We start from the raw sequence: 23,685 nt of genomic DNA, 5'->3' as shown, positions 1-23,685 counted from the left end.
TTATTGCACTAAATCTGTGCATGTTATGAAGACATAGGTATTTGGAAATTACTAAACTTTATACATACATACATATATATATCTCAACTATCCCACGTATTGCATGGACCTGCGACTATTGTTCTCTTAAAATGTTGAATTATCTAAATATAACTTACAATATAGGACCGGAGAGAGTATTTATTTTATTAAAAGATTGCCTCAAACTGATTGTAGAAACCAATGTTGTCCCTATATTTTTCCAAGAAGGAGATGAGAATCTTTAAAGGATGAATTTTTTCAAAATGGATCATGGATTCATTAAGCTAGTTTAAGAAAACGATAAATGAGATCCATTTAGGAAAAGTATTAAGTTTACCTCAAAAGAAATATTATAAACTCTTATAGGTAGTTTAGATACTCAATAAAGTTATTATCTAATTATTTTCTTTATTATAAAGCCATAAAGGACAACATTTATAGGAGATATTTTTCTAAGTTTCTTTTTTATTTTTATTCCTAGTAAATTGATGATTTGAGGAAGGATAAGAATCAAATGAGTGGTTTTGATTGTTTAATACATCTTTTGAAGAGAATATATGAAAGTGGGGAACATAACAAACCGCCAAAAAGGAGGCCAAAAGACCATTGAGCATATGTTTGTTTGGTTTCGTAAAGGTAAAATGAGAGGATATGAGATGGGCTCAAAGCTTAGGCAGCAAGTTAATGTCCCACCGAATATTTCCAAGACAAATTCAAAGGAAATTATTACTACTACTTGTTAAAGAAAGAGATGTTATTCATTTAAAAAAAAAAAAAATTAGAAAGAGTTAAGAAAGAGATGTTATTGAAAGTCTGACACATCATCCATAAACAAAGAGCCCCACCAAAAATTTTATTTTATACCGGTCATAGTAAAAAGCATAAATTGATATAAATTTTGGGAGGTCGCTACAAGAATTGTATAAAACTAATCTTATTTAAAGTTTAGTTGGCAAAAACTTTAAGTTTTTAGCTTATAAATTTAACGAAACTACCTTTTTAAAAATATATATTTTATTTGTTAGCTTATTTTAATATTCTAAATTAAAATTACTAAAAATTTTAATTTTTTATATTATATTTTAATAATTTTTTAATATTCTATAATAAAATTGGTAGTAAATTTATCTTTGTTCATGATATTCTTGAATGATGAATCTATATATAACTACTCAAATATAAATAAAGTGCATTTTATCATAAGATATACTAACTTTATGAAAATATGATCCTAACTCTTTTTATCTTAATTTTATTTCAAATAACTTAACTTTTAGTATTTAGAAGGGAAAAAAAAAACCATTAACTTTTACCTTTTTAATTTTTGTTATAAAAAGAAAAATGTTAACGGGTACTGTAAGGTTTTTGTTAAGGAAGTTTTATTATGGGGTTTACCTAATAAAAAATTAGTATAAATTGATGAAATGATAGAAAATGAAATTCAAAAAGTTTACTTTATTAGCTCCACACCCTATAAAATTAGTCAAAAAATTGACTTTATTGACATAAAATTGCTTCGAGCACCTTGCATACCCGTTAACACTACCCTTATAAAAATAAATTGCTGAAAACAAACAATTACCTAAACAAATGGACATAATGAAATGAATCAAATATGGTACAGCACCCTTGACCAAATGTACCTGTACAATTATTATATACTCCACAAGACACCAAGAAATCTAGAACATTTGGAAAGGCAAGTCCAGATTCCATACGTGGTATGTACGAAAGGACAATGGAGAAGAAAGGACCAAAATTGGAATTTAACCATGATTTCCCAACTATTTAGTTAGTAGGCCCAGTTCTCAAACTATATTATTTACTAACATCTCGAGTCTCAAAGACTCGATTTTGGGCCTATAAATCGAGTCTTTGAGGCTCGGTTTTCATGTTTTGATCAAATCTGACCTGGTAGGAGGTCTACTTGGAAATCGAGTCTCTAAGACTCGATTTCCTACATGGCATCCACGTGGCGATCTGGCTATGACGTGGTTGAACCACGTGGAAGACTGGGAAACCGAGTCTCTAAGACTCGGTTTCAAATAGGGGTTTTTTTTTTTTTAAATTAACGCCTCACTCACCCTCTCTCTCACACAGACCAGTCTCACCCTCTCACTCTCACACTTCAGCACCTCTCTCACTCACCCTCTTCTCTCACTCAGTCTATTTCACATTCATCATCTTCGTCGAAAGATTTGATAAAACCACAGCGAGGTGTACAGAGCTTTGATAAAGTCTCCACTCTCACTCACAGAGCTTTGAGTTCCTTCAATCTATGCTGTCTCTCAAAACTAAAAAAAAAAAAAAAAAAGGTGAGTTGCTTCAAAGTGTGTTTCACTTTCACCGTTTGGTTGTCAGGAAACAGTGGGAAAAATCAAAGAAACTTTGGTTTCAATTCGTTTTTTTCTATTTTGGTTTCTGTTTTGAATTTCTAATAGAACTATTAAAAAAGATCGAAACTTTATTGTTTTTTGAGATCGGATTATGTTTCTGGGTTTGTTTATATTTGCCGTGGAATCGGATTATGTTTCTGGGTTTGTTTATATTTGCTGAGGATTTAATTTTAGTGCTTCGTTGATCAAAATTTACTTTGATACTGAAGTACATATGTTTCTTTTAGGTATTAAACCATTGAATGAAGCCATAATAAACTTGCTCAAGTATTAAAACACATATCAATGGATAGTGACATCAAATGAAAATCTAATATAATAATCCAAAACCAAGCTTTAAGTCTCTAATTTTTTAGTATTTCATTACTCTTACAGATTCAAGTTAATGTAAATCAGTCTACTTGTGAACTTAATTTAACTTACTTAAAAGTCTCCAATTGGCATAAAACTTAATATGAACAACCATACATATGATTAGTTCATACTCTATAAATTTCAGTTCAGTCTCATTTCTCAATGATTAATTAAAATTTGTACAAGCCCTTAAACTCAATTCCGTCAAAGATAGATTAAGGGTCAGAATGAAAAACTCATAAAACATTCAATACTAGTCCAATTTCTTTGATACTTGATTCATTTGAAACAAATGGATGTAATATTTCATACAATTCAAACTAGGTCTCAAAATTTAGTCTATAGAAATTAACATAATTTTTAATCACAAGTTGTACATAATTTGTATAGGAAACGACAGTGCACATTAGTCTGGTAAATTTGTAAAACATGCTCAAATGGAGTTCTTTCAACATGGAAAGATACGATTCAAAATGAGGAAATTTGCTTAAAGATAGGGTAGCCCCTATTGATGAAAAAATCAGAAAAATCATGTTCAGAGGAGAAAGACTAATGCACCGGCATGAAAGAGTGAGTTGATCCAAGTTGAAAGAACAAAAAAGAGGTAGAGGAAGACCAAAAATCATAAGTAGAAGTAATAAAAAAGGACATGTCAATGAACAAAGTAATAGATCATATGAATTTAGATAGAATAGGATGGAAAAAATAATAATACATGAGGCTAACCCTAACTAATCTAGTCAGGGATTAAGAATTTTTTTTAGAAAAGGGATTAAGAATTTTGAAAATTATTATATATGAAAAGAGGGTATATTTTCTTAGAATAAAAATAATTAGTCTAGTTGAATCTAATGTACATGAAACAGAAAAGGCAGCTATTGAATACAGAATAAACACACCCTACCATGGTAGACATGCACCATAACCTCCTATGTCTGGGAACTAACAAGATCATAAAAAACAGCAAAAAAGTATTAAACCTCTATCAAGGAGCACAACCACAAAACCTTTCAACCAATGACTCATATAAAAGAGGAGATACATAGAAGACAGATTCAAATGCATAGTGAGAACAAGATCTTAAATCAGTGTACTTATGAGAAGAAAAAAAATATATAAAGAATTGCAAATATTGAAGCTAAATCAGAAAATAAATTTGGCAAAATTAAACTAATATTGCTGACTACAACTCTTGTAGGAATGAGGTAGTAGTTAAAAAGGCTATGGTGGTGAAGAACTAGAGATTACACAACAGTAATGAAACATGATGAATTTTTTTTATTATCAAATTGCACCTACCAAGGAAAGTATATAACAAACAAAGATATAGAGCAGAAAAAGAACATATATATATATATATACTTTTTTTTTCAACAGTCATATATCACCAAAGGTGGCTTGATTATGTTATTTGAGCAGTCAAAGATAATTATAAACATCCCCATCATGATTGGTTCTTATTCTAATCAATGATTTTTATTTTTTTATTGGTAAGTTACACACACACACACCCAGTGTGTCTTGAATGCACAACCTCACCCTCCACCTTGCTCTTACAAGGGAAAGAAGTGCCAATTGAGCTGTAGCTTATTGGCTTCTAATTAATGAAACTATCGGATTTAACAGCTTATAAAATTACTAAAGCCCTTCAAATACATCCATACTAATCATTCAGTGGACAACCACAGCTCAAACTACAAGTAATGCAAGACCATTGATAGAGTACATTAGGCCTATCAATGAGGTAGCTATAGCAACACGACCACTTCCGATTTTACAAATTAAAAATAAAAACCCCAAGAATCATTCTTAGTCCCAAAAAGGGCATGGAGAGAACTAATCTCTGGCATGCATCAGGTCCCAACACTTCATACTCAGATAACCATTCTAGACTTCTAGGTGATGATCACAACTAGAGTATTTACTTTTTCTAGTGACAACTTTACCATTCATCTTCTAATGAATTTTTTTTTCACATATACTTGTTCCATTACATAAATTAGTACTTCAAAAACTACAATTTAGTGCATGCCCAGGTACACATATTGAGAGTCAGGTAGATACTTCATCATAACAATCAAAATCCTTCTACATTATACACATAAGAATTTAACTACCAAAAAACGAAAACCATTAGCTCCCTTAACAAACCACCAGCTCCCTTTGAACCCTAGACATCTCCTTTGGAAACACTAGGAAGCGCCAATTGAGCTACAAGGCTCATGGCACCAACTCCCTTAACAAATCCATATAGCTTATGTTAAGAAAATAACAATAACAACAACCAAGCCTTATTACAAAAAAAAATTAGGGTTAGCATAGCTCATATTAAGAAGAGTGTGAAATAAAAGTGAAATAAAAACAGCCAAACAGTAAAGTAAAAAATTTTACTTGCTTAGTAGAGTAAAGGAGATAGTTTCAAAGAATGGGGGAGTGTCATTTCAAGCAGCCTGCTAGAAGCTACATGCCTAGGTAGCATGCTAGGAAATGGCCCTTACAATGGCTACATGCCAGAAGAAGTATCAGAGACTGCTGTATTAATAATGGTATTCATGCTGGGGCTACCAATGGAGCAAGGGGGTAGGCACTAGGCAGCAGCTACAATTGGTCAAGCGTGTAAATTTTCTCATTGCATTCAAAGGAACAATGGACTCAAGAAAACATATATAGTTGCTGAAATATGTTCCACAAAATTTTTGTGATGAACTCATTGACAAAAAGTTTAAAATGTGAAAGACTCAAGGGATCACATAGCCAAATTGTTACAACTCCCCTTGACATGATTTAATTCTTCTGTTTATTTTTGACAAGTTTGCACACACATGCAGTGGGTTTTGAATCCATAACCTTATCCTCCAATCTTTCTTATGGGGGAAGGAAATGTCTTTTGAGCTAGAGCCCATTGGCACAGTTCTCTAGGATGAAATAAAAAATTAAAATGAATTAGCCAGCTTCAAAGTTATAACGGAAAAGAATTCTCTAAGTGAATTAAAATATTATCAAAGAATCAAAATGCAGCTCCTAGGTTCAAATATATTAAAGTACTGAAAAAACAATGGATTGATCAGAGTTCAAATGAGCATTGCAACTTACCTGGCCACAACTACTAAATAAGGCAGCAAGCCGCTCTTCAGTGACCTAAATTTGATAAAAGACTTTATTAAAGTTATTATTCAAAAATTAGAACCAAATAAAGACTTTATATTTATATATTCAACGATCAAGATGATTAGAAATTCCCAAAATTTCCACTTACATGCTAGTCAATATCAGAAAAATAAACCGTTCGTCTAATGCTATCCTCTCGTTGAGCTTTGAAAGCTCTCCCATTCAACCTTCTCGTCCCCTGGTTATAGTTGTTTCTTCTCTAGAAATGAAAATTTGAAATTTTAGCAACTGCATTGAAGAGATATAACAGATACAAGATTGTAAAATGTCGATGTTTTTGACAAGAAACTTCTTCAAAAACTATTTCTCAATATACACAATTCTTTGAACCCTTATTTATGTCTAAAGTCATGTGGTAATAATTATGTTTTCATATTTATTTGCAATGTGTAGAATGGTATATTTACCTGGTTTAAGATGGTCAACTTAAAGTTTGTTGCCAATCAATCGAGAAAAGACTTGGGCATAAATCTATTCCGAAAAAATCCTTTTTGTCTGACTTAAAATGTCAATTATAGTGGAGTGATGATTGGTAGTTGTTTTTTGAGAATACTTCTTAGATTTTTTTTTTCAATCATGTCTAATACATGCTAATTGCTTATCATTCTTGTGCAATATGGCTGCTACAAATGCTGGACAGATTGACCATACGCAGCCTGGCCCTATTGACACGTCGGTGTTGAAGTTGCAACCCATCCATCGGTCAGAAGCTATTTGGAATGGGCAGGTAAAACACAACACTAAAGATTTAACGAATGTACACGCATTTAATTCATACAATGTACATGCACTTGTTGTCATATATTAATCTATGGTTCCGTTTTATGCAAGATCCAGGGTCCCTTACCTGCCGTGGCCGTACTGAAGAGTTCTCCAACCAAGAGCCAATGGTGGACGATCGAGTTGTTGACATCATCAAGGCACTTGGTTTGGAGGGACTCCTCAGGCAACCGAGAAGAGAGATTGACCATGGCCTAATAACGGCCTTAGTGGAGCGATGGCGGCTGGAGACTCACACCTTCCACATTCCACATGGTGAGGTCACCATAACATTGCAAGATGTGGAGGTTCTTCTTCGGCTTCCTATTGATGCTGACGCTGTAACAGGGAGCACGCAAATGGAAATCGACCCTTTGAAACTCGATTTATAATGGTAGTTATTTACCATCCTGCCACCTAAATGGAAATCGAGTTTAAGAGACTTGATTTCCACTAGGATTTTCTTTTTCTTTTTCTTTTTCTTCCCCCACTTGCATTAAACCAAATCCATAACACATTCCACTAGGAATTTTTTTCCCTTCCCCCACCTACAGCAAAAAACCAGATTTAGACACATCACATGGGCTACGTAAAGATACGAGCATAATATATATATATATATATATATTTGATACCACCAGTCAAAGGGAGAGTACATGAGATACCAAAAAAAAAAAAAAACTGGATTGAACTAGTTACTGTTCATGGGCATTACAGTTGCCCTCTTACCTACAGAGCAGACATATTTAACCACTACATGAAGCACACAAAAAAAAACTTTACTAGCTATCATTGAACTTGCCAAAGTACTATCATTGCTGGCATTATAGGCAAACGCTACACAACACAACTAATGTAACGAGTACAATGGATAACGAATAGTTCAATTACAACAACATTCAACCATGAACAAAATAACAACTAAGTCGATACAACATAGTCTACATAGTCGCCTAGCACTTGTCCATACCAAAGATAACCATAACTCCCACGTACAATGCCATTCCGAAATCAAGTCTTCGCTCGCCTGAGCCACATTAAAATATGATCGTTAGTTCCCAAATGCGAAGAACAACAAGCAAATGATATTTTGAGCATATTATATAAAATAGGGATAGCACTTGTCGAAGCCCCACGAGAATCGCTTGTCGAAGCCCCATAGGAATTGGGACATCTTCTCCAGTTATGCCCTTCTTCATGACAGATTCCGCATCGCTGCCTTGATTGAATCTTCCTCAAGTCTGGATCTTCCCTCCGGCTTCCTCGTTCTCGTCGTACCCTATCCATTTCATTCCTTATTCTTGACTTCACAGGACGACCTTTGGCCCTTAATAGCTGTGGTTCCGGCATCCACCGTGGTCCATGATCGTCCCTCCACAATGACTTTGACTTTGGCACCACAAATCGATGTGCATATGTGTGAATGACGTTCTCCAAACTGTAACATGGGTCAACATAGGTGGTCGCATCGAGGTGCAGACCTTAAAGGACTTTAATTGCATGTGAACAAGGGATCTTAATGTTTTGCCACTTTCCACAACCACATGTTCTAGCAAATACGTGCACTTCATGACTGTGGTTTCCCCCTCCACCTCTATGGTCGTTGTATGGGGTAACCACTTGATACACACCAGTTTCATGATTAAAATTCCTCAAAGTGTGTCCTACAACTTTCTCTGCATTTTTGTTATAGATCCCCATTGCATAATCACTCCACACCTTACCTTGAGAGAGATGAGAAGTAATTTCTTTATGTCGATCGTGGAACTATGCAACAAGTTTGCACCAAGTGAACTTAACCATTGCAGCAATGGGCAAACCGCGGGTACCTCTAAGTACCCTATTAAAGCACTCTGAGATATTGGTTGTCATTGCCCCGTAACGTCTTCCACCATCATGTGACTGGGTCCATTTGTCCAGATCCTCACTTATTAGATATGTGCATGGTATCAGGCGGGCAATAATGGGATCATCAGGTTCTACACCGCTCATTGCATTAATCTCGACATCCTTAATGGTTTGCATTATGGACTCAAATTTAGCTTCATGAGTCGCATATCCAGCTTTCAAGGCCAATGCCTTTAGAGTCGGGTCATTAAAGTGTGTGTTGAAGTTGCTATCAACATGTCGAAGACAATATCGGTGAAATACCCATATGCTTCCATCATCACCTCTAGGCCACTCTGCAATGGTGCATTTGATACCTTTATGTCGATCAGAAATAATGCAAATGCACTCATTAGGTATCACATGCCCTATCGAACTCCTGAGACACTCTAAAAACCACCCCCAACTATGCCCTGACTCCTTGTCCACAACAGCAAAGGCGAGAGGTAAAACCTTTTGGTTAGCATTAGTTGTCATTGCAATCATCAACACCCCTCGATATTTACCATACAGATGAGTCTCATCAATACTGATTACTGGCCTGCAATATCTAAATGCAGCAATGCATGGAGCAAATGCCCAAAATACATAGCGCAGTAACGTAGTACTAGGTTCCCTAGGTATGGCGAAATAGTTGTACTGGGTACCCGGATCCTGATCCAAGTATGCCATCAACAACTTTCGCAACTTTTGCTAAGACTCCTCCCAATCCCTAAATATCTTAACAATTTCCTTTTGTTTTGCGTCCCAAACCTTATAGTAAGAAAGCTCATGATTATACTTAGTATGAATGATCTCCCAGAGCTCATCAATACGAGCAGTGTGATTTTGTCGCAATTTTCCCACAATTTATGATGCAACAAAATTAGAATCTATCATTTTACCGTCCTTTCGCAGGCCAAAGGGTATACAACTGTGTGGACCCACATAAGACATGACAATCCACAGACCATTAAGTTTAGCCTTCATGAATACCTCAACGTACCACTTGCAATTGGTGTCAATGCATGCGATGCACAATTTAGTTTTGGTCAACCTCTGGATAAAAAAATTTCTATTCTCCTTTAGTGCGTATATTATCAATGCACACTTCACCGCCTCTTTATTTGCAAAAGTCAACCCTTTACTAAAATGCATCCCATCTTCCCAAGTAGAAACAAATGGTATCTAAAGACGTGAAAGATCAACCATATCTTGCCAAGTATTTGCGTAGACTCAGCAGGAGGTATGTAGGCAATGGTCGTATTTGTATCATGCTGGATGCCAATTTCATTGTCTGCATCACTTTCATCATGGTACTCCATATTTTCCTCTTCAAAATTGGGAACGAGTTCATGGTCATCCACATCCCTGTCAAAGTCGCCTCGCTCATTCCTCTCTTCATACTCATCCATATCATCAAGATTTTCACCATTATTCACAACATGATCTTCGTCTTTGTCTTCCTCCCCTAAATGTGTCTCTTGAGGTTGGAGTGTTTCACCAGTATTAGCAGCATGATCTTGAGATGAAAGCGTATAACTTCCCATTGTATAGCCTCCCATTGTAGTGTATCCATCATCTAAGGCTGTAAATTGTAAAGATATAGTTGTTTGTTGCACCTCCTCAGTATTAGCTTCTGCAAGCGGCTCCGAACTTACGTACAACTCAACAGCATTTACTTGGGGCATTTTATGGATCCTATTAAACATGATCTTTATATATTTGTCTTCTTTGATAGCCATATACCTGTAATTTATCCGTTCATGAAGGACTTCTTGTGGGTAACGATAAATAATTTATGTCATAACAAGCAGGGTTCAAATTCAATTTTTCCATTATTTTCTTCTTCAAATCATTTAACGTCTTCAACTTACGGCGTATCATCATGTAGTAGCATTCGATACCCAACCCTCTAAATGGGAATCCATCAATCTCTCCAGGATTGACAAGGGGTCCACCGTAGTATACATTTATATCAATATTCTTCAGAAATTGTGAACCTATTAGAGTCAAGTGTAATATGTTAGTGACATATTTTATCTCTTTCATTTAACAGTGACAGCAAAACCTTTTCTATCTACTCAAAGTTTAAAAATTACAAATTGTCACCCCACATTTGCATATACTCACCCCACATCACAAACAAACACACTCAATCGTTATCATTTCATACTCAAACAAATAAAAAAAACTAAAGACAACAAACACCCCCATTACAAAATTTCAACTCATTCTAACAAAAAAATAAAGAAAAATATTAAACTCAAAAAAAAAAAAAAATAGTCATGATAAAAAGCCTAACAATACATATATCTATAATATTTTTTTACTTTTTATAAAAGCCTAACAAATATATAGTTATATACACTAACTTGTTAAATCATATGCATATACAAACCCCACATTTGCATATACTCACCCTAGCACATACACACATTCAATCATTTTCATTTGTTCCTAAAATAAAAAAAAAATAAAAATTCATTAATCATACTCAAATCAAAAAAAAAAAAAAAAAAAAAAAAAAAAAAATAAACACACACACACAACTCACCCCATTACAAACCTTCAAATCATGCTATCAAAAATATAAAGAACAATATCAAACTAAAAAAAAAAAATAGTCATGATATACATACCCATAAAAAAACCTAACAATACATATATATATATATATATATATATATATATATATATATAACAACTAAAGAGAGTGAGAAACCTTACCTAACATGAGGATGTGAAAATATGAAGGGTGAGTTTGATTTGAGGTTTTGAAATGGGGTGAGTTTTGTATGAGAGTGAGAGAGAGAGTGAGAGAGGAAGAGAGAGCTACTGGGTTTTTTGGAGGAAAAAACGGAGAGACTCCAAACCCACATTATGAGGACTATGTTCAATAGCTACCCTAACCATGTGGCAGGCCGTGGACCATAGATTGAAAATCGAGTCTCTAAGACTTGATTTCCACGTGGAAAGACTCAAGTGGAAAAGAAGCCAGCTCAAACTCCGTCAAAACTTGAAAACAGTCCAAAATCGAGCCTCTTAGGCTCAAGATGTTAGTCTGTAATATAATTTAAAAACGTGGACAGCTAATTATAATGTTTGAAAATCAGGGTTAATAAGCTGAAATGCCTAGAAGAAAGACACGGCTAAGAAAATAGAAATGGGATCCACACCCTCACAGTACAGGAGCACTTGCGTGTCAACGTGTCATAGGCCAATCCAAAACTGTTTCAATCTTTTGTCAGACTCGGAGTTTGGTAATAGCTTCTAAACTAAGCTGAAGAGTTACTCTCAAGTCAAGTCAATGGCCCATTAGCCCTCACTCTAACTATTTCATTACCCTCAAAACACGGTCTCTTCTCTGCTCACTCCTGCTTCTTCTAATCTAAATTTTTCCAGTTCAAACCCGACAATAACACATAGTTCTTTATTACTTGTTACCATCTTTTGCTTACTTTTGTTGTTGTTGTTGTTGTTGGGGTTCTTTGTTTCCTTTTTATAGTTTCTTTGCTTTAACGAAAGTTGAAGTTTACGAGAGATGACAAGCATGACATATTCTGAAACTGGATTGGATTCAATACCGGTGGGATATAGATTCCACCCAACCGATGAAGAATTGGTCAGCCACTATCTGGGGCTCAAAATGCAAGGCGACAAGGAATACGAAGTCCGAGCCATCGGTGAAGTTAATATCTGCAAATACGAGCCTTGGGATTTACCCGGTACTCACTTATCTTACTGACACAAGTGCCAAAAATTAATCTTTTTTACTTGTTGCAATCCACTCTGTTCTTGCTAAGCTCAATAGTATTAGTTATTCAATTTTCAAGTTAAGAATTGGTCTTAATGTGTTTCATCAAAGTTTGAGGTTTTGTAATGAATTAAAGGTCTTGTCTCTTGTGCATGGTTGTGCAGGGTTATCAGTGATCAAGTCAGATGACCAAGAATGGTTCTTCTTTTGTGCCCGGGAAATCAACCGATCCCGAGTGAACAGGGCGACCAAGAGAGGCTACTGGAAATCCACCGGGAGGGATAGGAATATCAGGGCTAAAGGAACCAACACTGTAATTGCTACAAAGAAGACTTTGGTGTTCCATGAAGGTCGTGTTCCAACTGGGGTCAGGACCTCTTGGGTTATACATGAGTATCAGCCAGTTGCCTTTCATCATCACGAGGTTAATCTTCATGTTATGCTCTTATCAATTTTTTCACTAATTGCTGTCTCTCTTTGGATGAAGATTGTTGCTGTTGAATTTATGAATTTGTATTAAGATTATGGTAAGAATACATTTCCTTGCTTTTATACACGTTTGATTGTGTTTGGACTATGCTGCAATTAATGTCATTGTACCTATGATCAATATCATTCATATTTTGCTAGTATCCATTCAGTCTCCATTTTTTTCAAATTTGATTGAGGTAATCTGATTTGACCTTGAGTAATTGGGTCCTTGAATTGTGCTTTAAGCATTTAAAGAATTACGCCTAAATTAGAATCTTGGTTTTAGTTAAGACTTGTTTGTTTAGCCAAGAAAAAATTATTAAGCATTGCAAGACAAATTTGTTAAACTGGTGGAATCGCATGCCCTGGACCTGTATGCAGCTAGAACTAGAAGATTGCTCTATCTATGAAAAATAATTGGTGAAGTAGTATTTTCACATCAGGTACTTGCTAATCACATTCATACACTTGCTTTTGCATAACTATTGTGCATTACCATGAAGTTCAACGCCTCTTTGCTAAGATTTTCTCATTGCCACCAACTTACTTTCTTTCATCATTATTGTTTGCAAGAAGAAATTGGTAACTTTGTTTTTATCTCTGAAAACTAGCCTTTCTTAAACAGATAAAGTATATTTCTAGTACTTGATGCCTAATGTCATCCTAGACAGTCATTGACGCGATTAGAAGAGTATTGGTTATATGCTTCTGATGTTGATGTTTGAAATTTTCTTGTACTTTTTATTTATTTATTTATTATTATTATTATTATTATTATTATTTTCTTCCTGAACTTATGTTATTTACTACCACTAAGTGATATCAGTTCATTCTCCAACTTGTGCAGAAAGCTTTTGTCCTCTGCCGCTTAAAGAGAAAAACAGATGTGAAGACTAATGAGGCTCCCCTTGATGATGCTTCTGATTTTGAAACTCAGGTGCCAGGGCATACAATTCCAGAGGTTAGAAGGAGCGTGCCTTATGCTGAAATTATTTCATACTTCCAATATCAACTTCTTCATGTAAACCTTGGGAAGCATTTTTGGAACTGATGCCTTCTTGTTTATGATTTTAGATTCATGAAATCAATCGAGTAGACATAGACCCGGCATCACTCCTTCAATCTCAGCATCAGGATTACAAAGTCGCTTACTCATTGCAGCTAAAAGAATACAATCAGCCGGAACCTTGTGTTGTGGATCCCACATTTACTGATGGCTTTGAACAGGATTACGACTTCGCTAATGAACAGGAAGAGGATCAGTTTGTCAATTCACTTTTCAACCCGCAGGATGAATATACCTTTGAAGAATTCAGGCAATCCAATGATTCCAGGACACCAGAGTCATCGATAAAGATATACTATAATGGCGGTGGACTAAGCAGTGATTCGGACACTGACACAGCCCAAGCACAGGTAAATATATATTTTCCAGTACCTGCTATTGAAGGATATATCTTTAATAGCTTGTGAATCACAAATCTCTATAGCAGAATATTACTAAAAACGTTGTAATAATATGAATCTCATATTGCTACAATGTTATATAATATTCTCCTATAGATCTTTGAGTCTTCGGGTAGAATGAAAATTTTGAGCTCTGTTGATGTTTTGCACCAGTCAAGTACCCATACTTTGCCACATTTCTGGCAGTGTAGTCTTTCAGAACAACTTTTTTGGACTTTCTTGTTTAGGATGCTTGGAAATTTAAATTTCGTGTTCATTTCTGTATGTTACAGCACCAGCAAATGCATATCATTAACGGTGGAACTGCATCCTCGTCTAACCGTGGCCAGTACAAAGAAAATAGAAATGGTGTCGTTCTTGATGCTTCTTCTCTCGACTCAGCTGCAGATATCCGTCATGTGCTCAGCACTCAATCGCAGGGTCAACGATCTCCTCCAAGCATAGGAACCTTGAAGCTTCAATATCCACCAAGATCCCGCCACTCTGTAGAACAGAGAGCTGCTCCTAGAAAATTCCACCCGAAGAATAGCAGTCTTAAAGTTGTATCCGTTGACAAGGTGAGAGGATTTAGCTGCAGCAGAACATGAATGGTCTATTGTCTCTACTGAGATTGTCTTAAATGGAAGAAAAAATTCAGGACGTATATGCTATTATGTTTTGACTACATAGTATTTCTTTTTGCAGGCCAAAGATGCTTCAAGACTCAGTATTACTACTAATCTGCCCCAGAAAGAAAGATCCATTACGGAATCTGACAAAGAGCAGAAAATGGCTCAAGGTACCAATGCAGATAATAGTCCTAGGTCAGCGGGCAGTGATCGGAAGGGTTCCCTCATTTTCCAAGAGACATCTCAAAAAGGCCATGAATCTACTCCGCCCTTGGTGTATTTTGTCAAAATACTCATAGGTATATTTTTGTTTGTGGTCTTTATTCGGGAAATGCTGCTTTATGGGAACTGGTGCTAAACTTCGTAAAAAAAAAAAAAAAAAAAAAAAAATTTCGGTCCTTTGGAGCTCACTTATCAAAAAATTGAAAAAATAAAATAAAATCAGTCCGTTTCACCCAAGTATTGCAATATTTATGGGTTATATTTTGCTACATTTCGTTACAAGAAGACATACAGTGCCCAGATGTATGCGTATATCTATGGCATGTGTATAGTGTCAGTGTTTCATTTTTCATTTTGTAATATATGGCTTGATTGTAATAATGTCATATTTTTACTTGAGGTTTGAGGATTTTGTGAACATTAATGTTGAATGGAAAATTTTATAAATGGTTTTTGTCATGATTAGATTTGCATTTATATATGTGGTTTGGAAATTATTGCTGCAATTTTTCACTTCATGTTTGTGCTATATTGGTTTCTAAATCTAATGGCTTAACATCAGAACAGGGATATGCTATTGAACAGTAGAGACATTTGATTGACTTGGCTATATTCTGTTTCATGATCATTTTGTTGATTAGCAATTGATGCCACATTCTACCTAAAGCTTCCATGGCCAGGATAAAGGCTTTCAGCTGCTCCTACCCTTTCCAAATTTTTGTTAGCTAATCAGAAATTGGTCTGTGTGTGAGTCTTGCTTCCATTCCAAGATTTCACGTGGTTCCCTACGCCTATAGTTTTCTATGGTTTGCCAACTTTGTAGGTGATTGTGGGGTTCAGTCAGCGTGCTAAAAGTCTAAAACTCTCTCTCTCTCTCTCTCTCATTTGGTGACTGAATGATGCTATTGGACAACTCTCCTAGTGAAGGATTCAGCTATAAGATGCATCTATCTGTCACCTAAACAAAGCCTCCTAAACAAGGCAGTGCTCCTCCCTAAGAAGGAAAATTCCCGGCTAGTTTTCCCTAAAATCATGTTTTCTGTTTCCTGCTTATCTACAATATATCTAATACCTTACATTTTAACATATTAAAGCGAAAGCGAAGAGATTGTTCGATTTTGAAAGAAAAATACTAAAATTATTACAAATTAGTTTGCAACAACTATGAATGTAATAGGCTTTAAGTCCCTGAATCTACCTCCCACCTTGGGCAATTGGGTTTGGCAGACACAAACCACACATTGTGTTAAGTATTTCGTTTGGCCACTGACTTCATAACTGTAACACCCCATAATTTGATACCAATTAAATTATTATACGTAAATTTTTAATGAAGGCCTATAATTAAAATGGATTAAATTAATTTGGGCCTAAGGTATTAAAAAGAAGATAAATACTATGGAATATGAAGCCCAAGTGAGGTGACATAAGTACATATATGGACCTTGAAAACCCTAGCCTTTTTTCTCTTAAATTACATGTGTATATACATAAGAAGTCCCTTTTTATTTTCAATGGCAACATACAAGTAAGCTGTTTCTTGTCTTCTCTACGACTGTGTAGGAGAATCAGGTTCTAATTCTATTGAATTGTTGTGATTCAAGGAAGGTTGATTTCCTTTATTTTGCAACTAAGAGGTAAGTGGTGTTTACTAATTTTGGGGGTTTTCCCAAACAGTGTTGGTTATTAAACTATTATATATCAAAGAAATATATTGTTATTCTATACATATAAATGGATATTTTATAATTTCTTGACGTGCACATTGACTATTCGTTTTATAAAAAACTTGTGGGACAACCTAAATTTATTTAAACTTGTATGTGTGAATATATCTTTATATTTTGAGAATTATGAATGGATTATTTTGCGGGCATATTGAATAAGTTTTGAAAACCTATGGCAAGTCGTGATTAGAAGCTCAGTATGGTATTTTAGTCCTTAGCAAGGGACAATCATACTGCAGTTAGTCCTTAGCAAGGGACGGTCCCAAAAGGGGGCAGTGCATATTTGATAGCTCTTTAGCAAGGGAGCATACTATTGAGGATCCAAAAGGAAACTCCTTAGCAAGGGAGTGTACCTTTAGGTTCCAAAGGAGCCATCCTTAAGAAATGGGATGAAAAGAGGTTCCAGTCCCAAAAAGGGGACAGCACAACCCTGTCAATAGGGCTTAAACGTTGACCATGAGAAAAGCCTAGGAAATTGTTTATGTGATGGTATCAATATATATATTATGATGGCTCACAATATAAAGATATTATTTTCTTTTACATGAAATAGTTGATGACAAAATATTGGTGAGTTATAAGTTGTGAATCTGTTGAAAGAATTATTTATTTGAAAGGTTTGTTCCCACACCCCAATGTTAGTGAATTCCACTTATTGAGTTATCTCACCCCCCCTCCCTTTATTTCCCATTACAGATACATTAGGTGGATTACTGGAGTAGAGATTCTTGGGAGATAGAAGTTACAAACTATTTTTGTGGATTTGAGGATTTTATTATTATTTTATAGCATTAAACTTTGTATTGGAGAATTATTTTGAGGATGTTTTGTATTTGGTGAATTAGAGCTCTGACTTTTGTAATCAGATTCAAGGTTGATAGTTTCTTTTTTTTTTAATATTTTTATGGATTATTCAGATTAAATAGACTTTTATTGCCTTTGATTTTGGGGGTTACAGTAACAATGCTCCTGTTTATGAAGTACTGAGCTCCAGAGGTAGTATCACCCGTATGCACCATTTGCAATAAAAAAATAGAATCTATAGGACATGTCCTTAGTGACTGTCCATTTGCAACAAACTTCTCGGAAAAGATGACTATTCCACTTACTACTTTTTGCTCCTTTTCTTTACAATGGGTTGGAGGGACTGGCTCAAATTTTATTGCACTAAATCTGTGCATGTTATGAAGACATAGGTATTTGGAATTTATGGTTACATAGGAATCTCTAACCCTTTCAAACAAGAAATTGTCTACAAAAAGGAATGGAATTTTTTAAAATAACCATCAATCCTTCTACCAGGTTGAATTGTTCCTCTATAGCATTTAATTGGTCTAAACCCACTCCTAGGTGGGTTGAGCTCAAGATCTATGGCTCCTCATTTGGAATTTGGGTAAAAAGCTTTACATGATCTTTGGGACATAAAATTAGTGTGTTGCCAGAATTGAGAGTATTGAAGGATGGCCTTTTGCTTGCTCTGAATTTAGGCCTATCCTCCCTACACATTGATGCTAAATGCATTGTTACCAAGTGAGCAACCAGTTGAACTTGATGTTAAATGCATTGTTAATATGCCTAGAAATAACCAAGCAAAAAGTCTCTTGATGGAACCTATGTTTCTTCATTGTAGGAACCTACTGAAAATGATCCCAAACAAAACCAAATTGAGCATATTTTATCGAGAAGCCAAGCAATGTACACACTTGTTTCTTTATTCTGTATGATAGCCTGTGGTGGGAGCTTGCTAAAAAAAAATATATATATATATATATCATGAAATTTTTTTGTCAGCTCAAAAACAAAAATGGGGTGAGAGAGGCTCGAACTCTCGACCTCAGGATAACTCGATATAGCTATGAGACCTACGCGCTAGCCAACTGCGCCACCACCCCATATCGTTTCATCGTGTATCGTTTGTTTTATTATATTAATTTCTTTACATAAGCAAACGCCGAATAATGCAGCTCATGGCCATACATTTATAAGAGTGGATTAAGCCCAAATCTAGAATTGGGAGACCAAATTAAAAAGGAGATTATTTGTAATTATTACAACAAGGCCATATGTGTAATAGTGGAAATAAATTTTTTTAAGGTCCTCCATCTAATTTCATTAAAAAAAAAATTCTCAAATGCAAAGAAAACTTATAGCATTTCAAAATTTTAAGAGGTCTATATGAGTCACCACTCCAAGCTTCGTCCTGACAAGAAGAAAGTTTATCATACTTAATATAAACTCGTACTGTATAAAGATAGATAGATAGAGTTAGAGGTTCCAAACTACAATATTATCTACCTAAATATCAATTACTTATAAACATCAATTTCATGTGTATATATTATATATTATATATAAGTATTTAATTTTTTGTTGCTCTAAGGTTTCTTATAAGTTTTGAAAGCCCATATTTTTCTGTATCGTCATTCTACTATGTATGCATATTTTTTAATTTTGGTTTTAGAATATACTTGATGACCTCTACTTAGTAATTCATACTTCAACCATCTATTCTCCACTTTTTGAGACTAGCTTTATTTCTCTTCTCCTTAATATGACTTGAAAATAGATATATGTATGAAAGTTTGTAGCCACTCGATCTTGACTATCTTAAGAAGATCATAGGATTTTTTTTAGAGGGAAGGAGTGGATTACGTGGTTAGGCTTACATTCACATAAAAAAAAACCCTTAACAGTTACATCTTTACTATACTGAATACAATTTTATAATGAACTCAATGTGAGATATGTATAGGATACTAAATTCTAAACTAACCATACATTTTATATATAGTTTATAAATTTGTTGTACAAATAAAATACTTTGTTCACAAATTTGTGGTACAAGTAAAATACTTTGCTTGCAAACAAAGGATGGTCTTGTGCTTTTATTAGGAATTTAGGATTAGGCTTGTCATCTTAAACATGTAGATAGGATTAGGTTTTTCATCTTAAACAGGTAAATAAGATTTGTGATCTAATTAGACACAAAGTTTGGTTTAATGCGAGGAACTTTCTTTCCATATGCCTAAGGTTAGATGCTTTATAATTTGAGAAGTGTTACATTTACAATATTTTCATAACAAAAATCCTAGCTAGTTGATAAGTTATTATTTGTTCCAATTTGGATCCACCACTAGAATTACTTTTCGTTCCCTAGAAATGACCAATAACAACGTAACACTTAGATATTTGTTATGAAAATATTGTGGACATAACATTTCTATAATAATTTTGACAAACAATTTAAAATTGATTTATACTCTTTAGAATGACCTTAAATTAATCTGAATAAGACATCACCTTTTTCAGCTGTCTTTTACAATATGGCAGAAAATTTTAGATGCTAAAATTAGTTGAAAGTAACTTATTTTTTGTATCACAATCCTTGCCACCTCTCCATCCCCGACCCTAGCCTCCCACAGTCTACACACCATCTCTCTATATAAATTATCTATGAACAATGAAGGGGACATTCACAAACATAACTCACATCTTCAATTTGGCAAAGATTTCCCATCAATTTTAAGGACAATATGAATGCTAATTCTTCAGCAAATCCCATCACCAAAAGGTATTATTATAACAACATTTTATAAACTTTGTATTCTCTAATTCACATTCTTTATATCATTTATGTTATATTAAAAACTAGCTAAGAGTTTTGCTCAAAAAAAAAAAAAAAAAAACTAGCTAAGAGTTTAGACTAATAAATGTTAGTTTCCTCATTTCTTTGTGCTTGAAGATTAGAAGGTAAGGTAACGTTAATAACTGGTGGTGCCAGTGGCATAGGTAAGACCACTACAAGGCTTTTTGTTCGACATGGTGCTAAGGTCCTTATAGCTGATGTCCAAGATGAGCTTGGCTACTCAGTTTGCAAAGACATTGGCTCTGAATCCATCTCTTACATTCATTGTGATGTAACAAATGAATCTGATGTTGAAAAGGTCGTGGACATGGCTGTATCCAAGTATGGAAAGCTGGACATCATGTTCAACAATGTTGGCATTTCAGGCAAAGCAGAATCACGAATTTTAGAATTTGAAAACGATAATTTCAAAAGGGTTTTAGATGTCAATGTTTTTGGTGCTTTCTTGGGTGTCAAGCATGCTGCTAGGGTTATGATTCCAGCAAAGAAAGGAAGCATTCTCTTCACCTCAAGCCTGGCTTCAATACTGGTCGATGATATTTCACATTCATACGTGGCATCAAAGCATGCTGTGGTGGGAATGGCTAAGAACTTGAGTGTGGAGTTGGGACAGTATGGAATAAGAGTCAATTGTGTGGCTCCTTTTGCAACTGCAACTCCTTTGCTAACGAATGCATTGGGGAAGATGGAGAAGACTAAGGTGGAGGATGTGGTTTCATCGGTTGCAAACTTGAAAGGAGTGGTATTGGAGCCTGAAGATATTGCTGAGGCAGCGCTATACTTGGGGAGTGACGAGTCTAAGTATGTGAGTAGATTGAACTTGGTTGTTGATGGGGGTTATAGTCTTACCAATCCAGCTTTCTCAAATGCACTAAAAATCCTTTATTCTTGATATGTATCAATGTATGTGTTGCAAGTTTCAACTATCATATCACCTCCATTTCTCTATTTTAAAATACTAATATTCCTTTATTCTTAATTCACATTCTTTATGTCATTTATGTTTTTTTAAATGCTATCTTAAGAGTGATGTTAAAGTCAAGTACCATAATTTAATGGCATTGACATAAATATTCTTCTTAATAAAAAGAATCAATATTCAAAATTCCCCTCATCTTTGTTGTATCTATCAAAAATAAAATACTAATATTGAAGATATAGAAAAGTTAACAAATGTCTTAAGGGTTTTGGTTTATGAAACATTTTTAGAAACTTTATATAAGAATAGAAAAAGTAACTAATATTTTTTAGCTTTTTATATTTCTCATAAAAGTAATATCAAAACATTCCTAAAATAACCCATTAACAAATGTCATAAGAGCACCTAGGGGTGTCCGCAGTGCGCTTTTAGGCTATTTTTAGCACCGCGCTTTGCAGTGCGGTTTAACTAAAATCATAACCGCACCGTGCTTCATTTTTGTGGTTACATGTGCAGTGCGGTGCGGTATGGTTTAGAGTTTAGCCAAAACCATAACTGCACTGCATCTCATTTTTGCGATCACATATGTGGTGCGGCGTATAAGATGCGGTTTGAAGTTAGTATATTTTTAAAAATTTGGGCTTTTCCTATTGAGCCTAAAACTGATTTTTTTTTTTCCCTTTGTTTTGGGTCAAGTTTTAAACTATTGAGCTAGTTTTCTTTATTTTGGGTTGGCTTTCCTAATCAACACTTGTTAGGGTTATTAAACTTTCTTTTTTTGCTAACTAGGGTTATTAAACTATTAATAATATATTTAATATTAAAAAAATAAATATATTAATATATAGTGAGGGTGTGGTGCGGTGCACTGTTACTTGCGGTGCGGTGCACTATTACTTGCAATGTGGTGCAATTGTGCCATTTTGTGAGTGATTTTGGTGCGGTTTTTGCGGTTTGGTAAACACCCCTAAAAGCACCCATTAACTACATGCTTAGAGCATCAGTATTAGTGGAGGCATATTGCTAAAATACTATATTTACCACCACAAACTACAAAATGTTGTGCTACATTACCGCATCTCATTTTTGCGATCACATATGTGGTGCGGCGTATAAGATGCGGTTTGAAGTTAGTATATTTTTAAAAATTTGGGCTTTTCCTATTGAGCCTAAAACTGATTTTTTTTTTCCCTTTGTTTTGGGTCAAGTTTTAAACTATTGAGCTAGTTTTCTTTATTTTGGGTTGGCTTTCCTAATCAACACTTGTTAGGGTTATTAAACTTTCTTTTTTTGATAACTAGGGTTATTAAACTATTAATAATATATTTAATATTAAAAAAATAAATATATTAATATATAGTGAGGGTGTGGTGCGGTGCACTGTTACTTGCAATGTGGTGCAATTGTGCCATTTTGTGAGTGATTTTGGTGCGGTTTTTGCGGTTTGGTAAACACCCCTAAAAGCACCCATTAACTACATGCTTAGAGCATCAGTATTAGTGGAGGCATATTGCTAAAATACTATATTTACCACCACAAACTACAAAATGTTGTGCTACATTAGTGGTGCAATAGTTTAAAAAATTTGGCAACTTGCTACGGTAAACTATTACTAGTACCAGTTTACTGTAGCAAGTTGCTACTTGCTTTTAATACTTTTTTAATTCTTTTTTCCCGTTGCTCTTCTCTTTTTTATTCTTTTTTCTTTCATCTCTCTCTCTCTCTCTCTCTCTCTCAAGCCACGCTGTTCCTCACCAGCAGCCTCTCGCTTCCTACAACTTCAGCTCCCTCTGTAACCGCACCAAGGACATCTTGAATGTCATCATGGCTCTCCTCTTTGGCGTTGGTTGCGGAGCCCTCACTGCCACCACCGATTAAGATTCCCGGTGTTGCTGATTCTCTGCATGCTCCGGATCCGGCTAAGTGAACGGTTGGGATGGGTTGGTGTGGCTTGTAGCTCTATGAAATGGTAAGTTAAAATAGATAAAGTGGCTTTTTTAAGTGATAAAAGCTAAAAAATTTAGCACCACCAATGTGGATACTCTTAAAGATATTACAAATCTTATAATTTGATACTAGCCTCATCACACGTGCGACAAGGCTCTTTTTTTATTTTGAGTTTAATGTAATTTTTCAATTTGAATTTTATCTATTATTAGTGAGGTTACACAAGAATTTATCTATTATTAGTGAGTTGAAGGAATTTTTAAAAAACTAAAATTTATGATTTAAAATGGAGTAAATTGTTGGGTTTAGTGTGTGCTAGTTTTTTGAAAAAATTGTATCAAACATTCGTGAGATATA

General features: G+C 34.7%; 3 protein-coding genes and 1 non-coding gene across 4 annotated transcripts; 2 read left to right on the top strand and 2 right to left on the bottom strand.

Annotated features, from left to right (window-relative positions):
* Nucleotides 1-8,465: 8,465 nt before the first annotated feature.
* On the bottom strand, nt 8,466-9,257 carry LOC126696444 (uncharacterized). The gene has a single exon (XM_050393188.1). It carries the CDS (start codon nt 9,255-9,257, stop codon nt 8,466-8,468), a length of 792 nt encoding a protein of 263 aa, XP_050249145.1.
* A 2,599-nt stretch (nt 9,258-11,856) lies between these two features.
* On the top strand, nt 11,857-15,548 carry LOC126696881 (protein NTM1-like 9). The gene is made up of 6 exons (XM_050393616.1): nt 11,857-12,292; nt 12,486-12,745; nt 13,640-13,753; nt 13,867-14,208; nt 14,532-14,816; nt 14,944-15,548. Exons 1-6 carry the CDS (start codon nt 12,109-12,111, stop codon nt 15,223-15,225), a joined length of 1,467 nt encoding a protein of 488 aa, XP_050249573.1. The 5' UTR covers nt 11,857-12,108; the 3' UTR covers nt 15,226-15,548.
* Nucleotides 15,549-18,621: 3,073 nt separating this feature from the next.
* Nucleotides 18,622-18,708, bottom strand: TRNAM-CAU (transfer RNA methionine (anticodon CAU)). The gene is given in 2 exon segments: nt 18,622-18,657; nt 18,671-18,708. It is a non-coding gene; the product is annotated as a tRNA-Met (tRNA).
* Nucleotides 18,709-20,349: 1,641 nt separating this feature from the next.
* LOC126694025 (short chain aldehyde dehydrogenase 1-like) lies at nt 20,350-21,354 on the top strand. Its single transcript, XM_050390051.1, has 2 exons — nt 20,350-20,387; nt 20,559-21,354. Exons 1-2 carry the CDS (start codon nt 20,350-20,352, stop codon nt 21,352-21,354), a joined length of 834 nt encoding a protein of 277 aa, XP_050246008.1.
* The last annotated feature ends 2,331 nt before the right edge of the window (nt 21,355-23,685 follow it).

Source organism: Quercus robur, chromosome 8 (genome assembly GCF_932294415.1).
Source record: "Quercus robur chromosome 8, dhQueRobu3.1, whole genome shotgun sequence".
In the NCBI taxonomy this organism is placed as follows: Eukaryota; Viridiplantae; Streptophyta; class Magnoliopsida; order Fagales; family Fagaceae; genus Quercus; species Quercus robur.
Note: the sequence above shows the minus strand (reverse complement) of the source record. Positions and strands in the feature narration are given on the sequence as shown.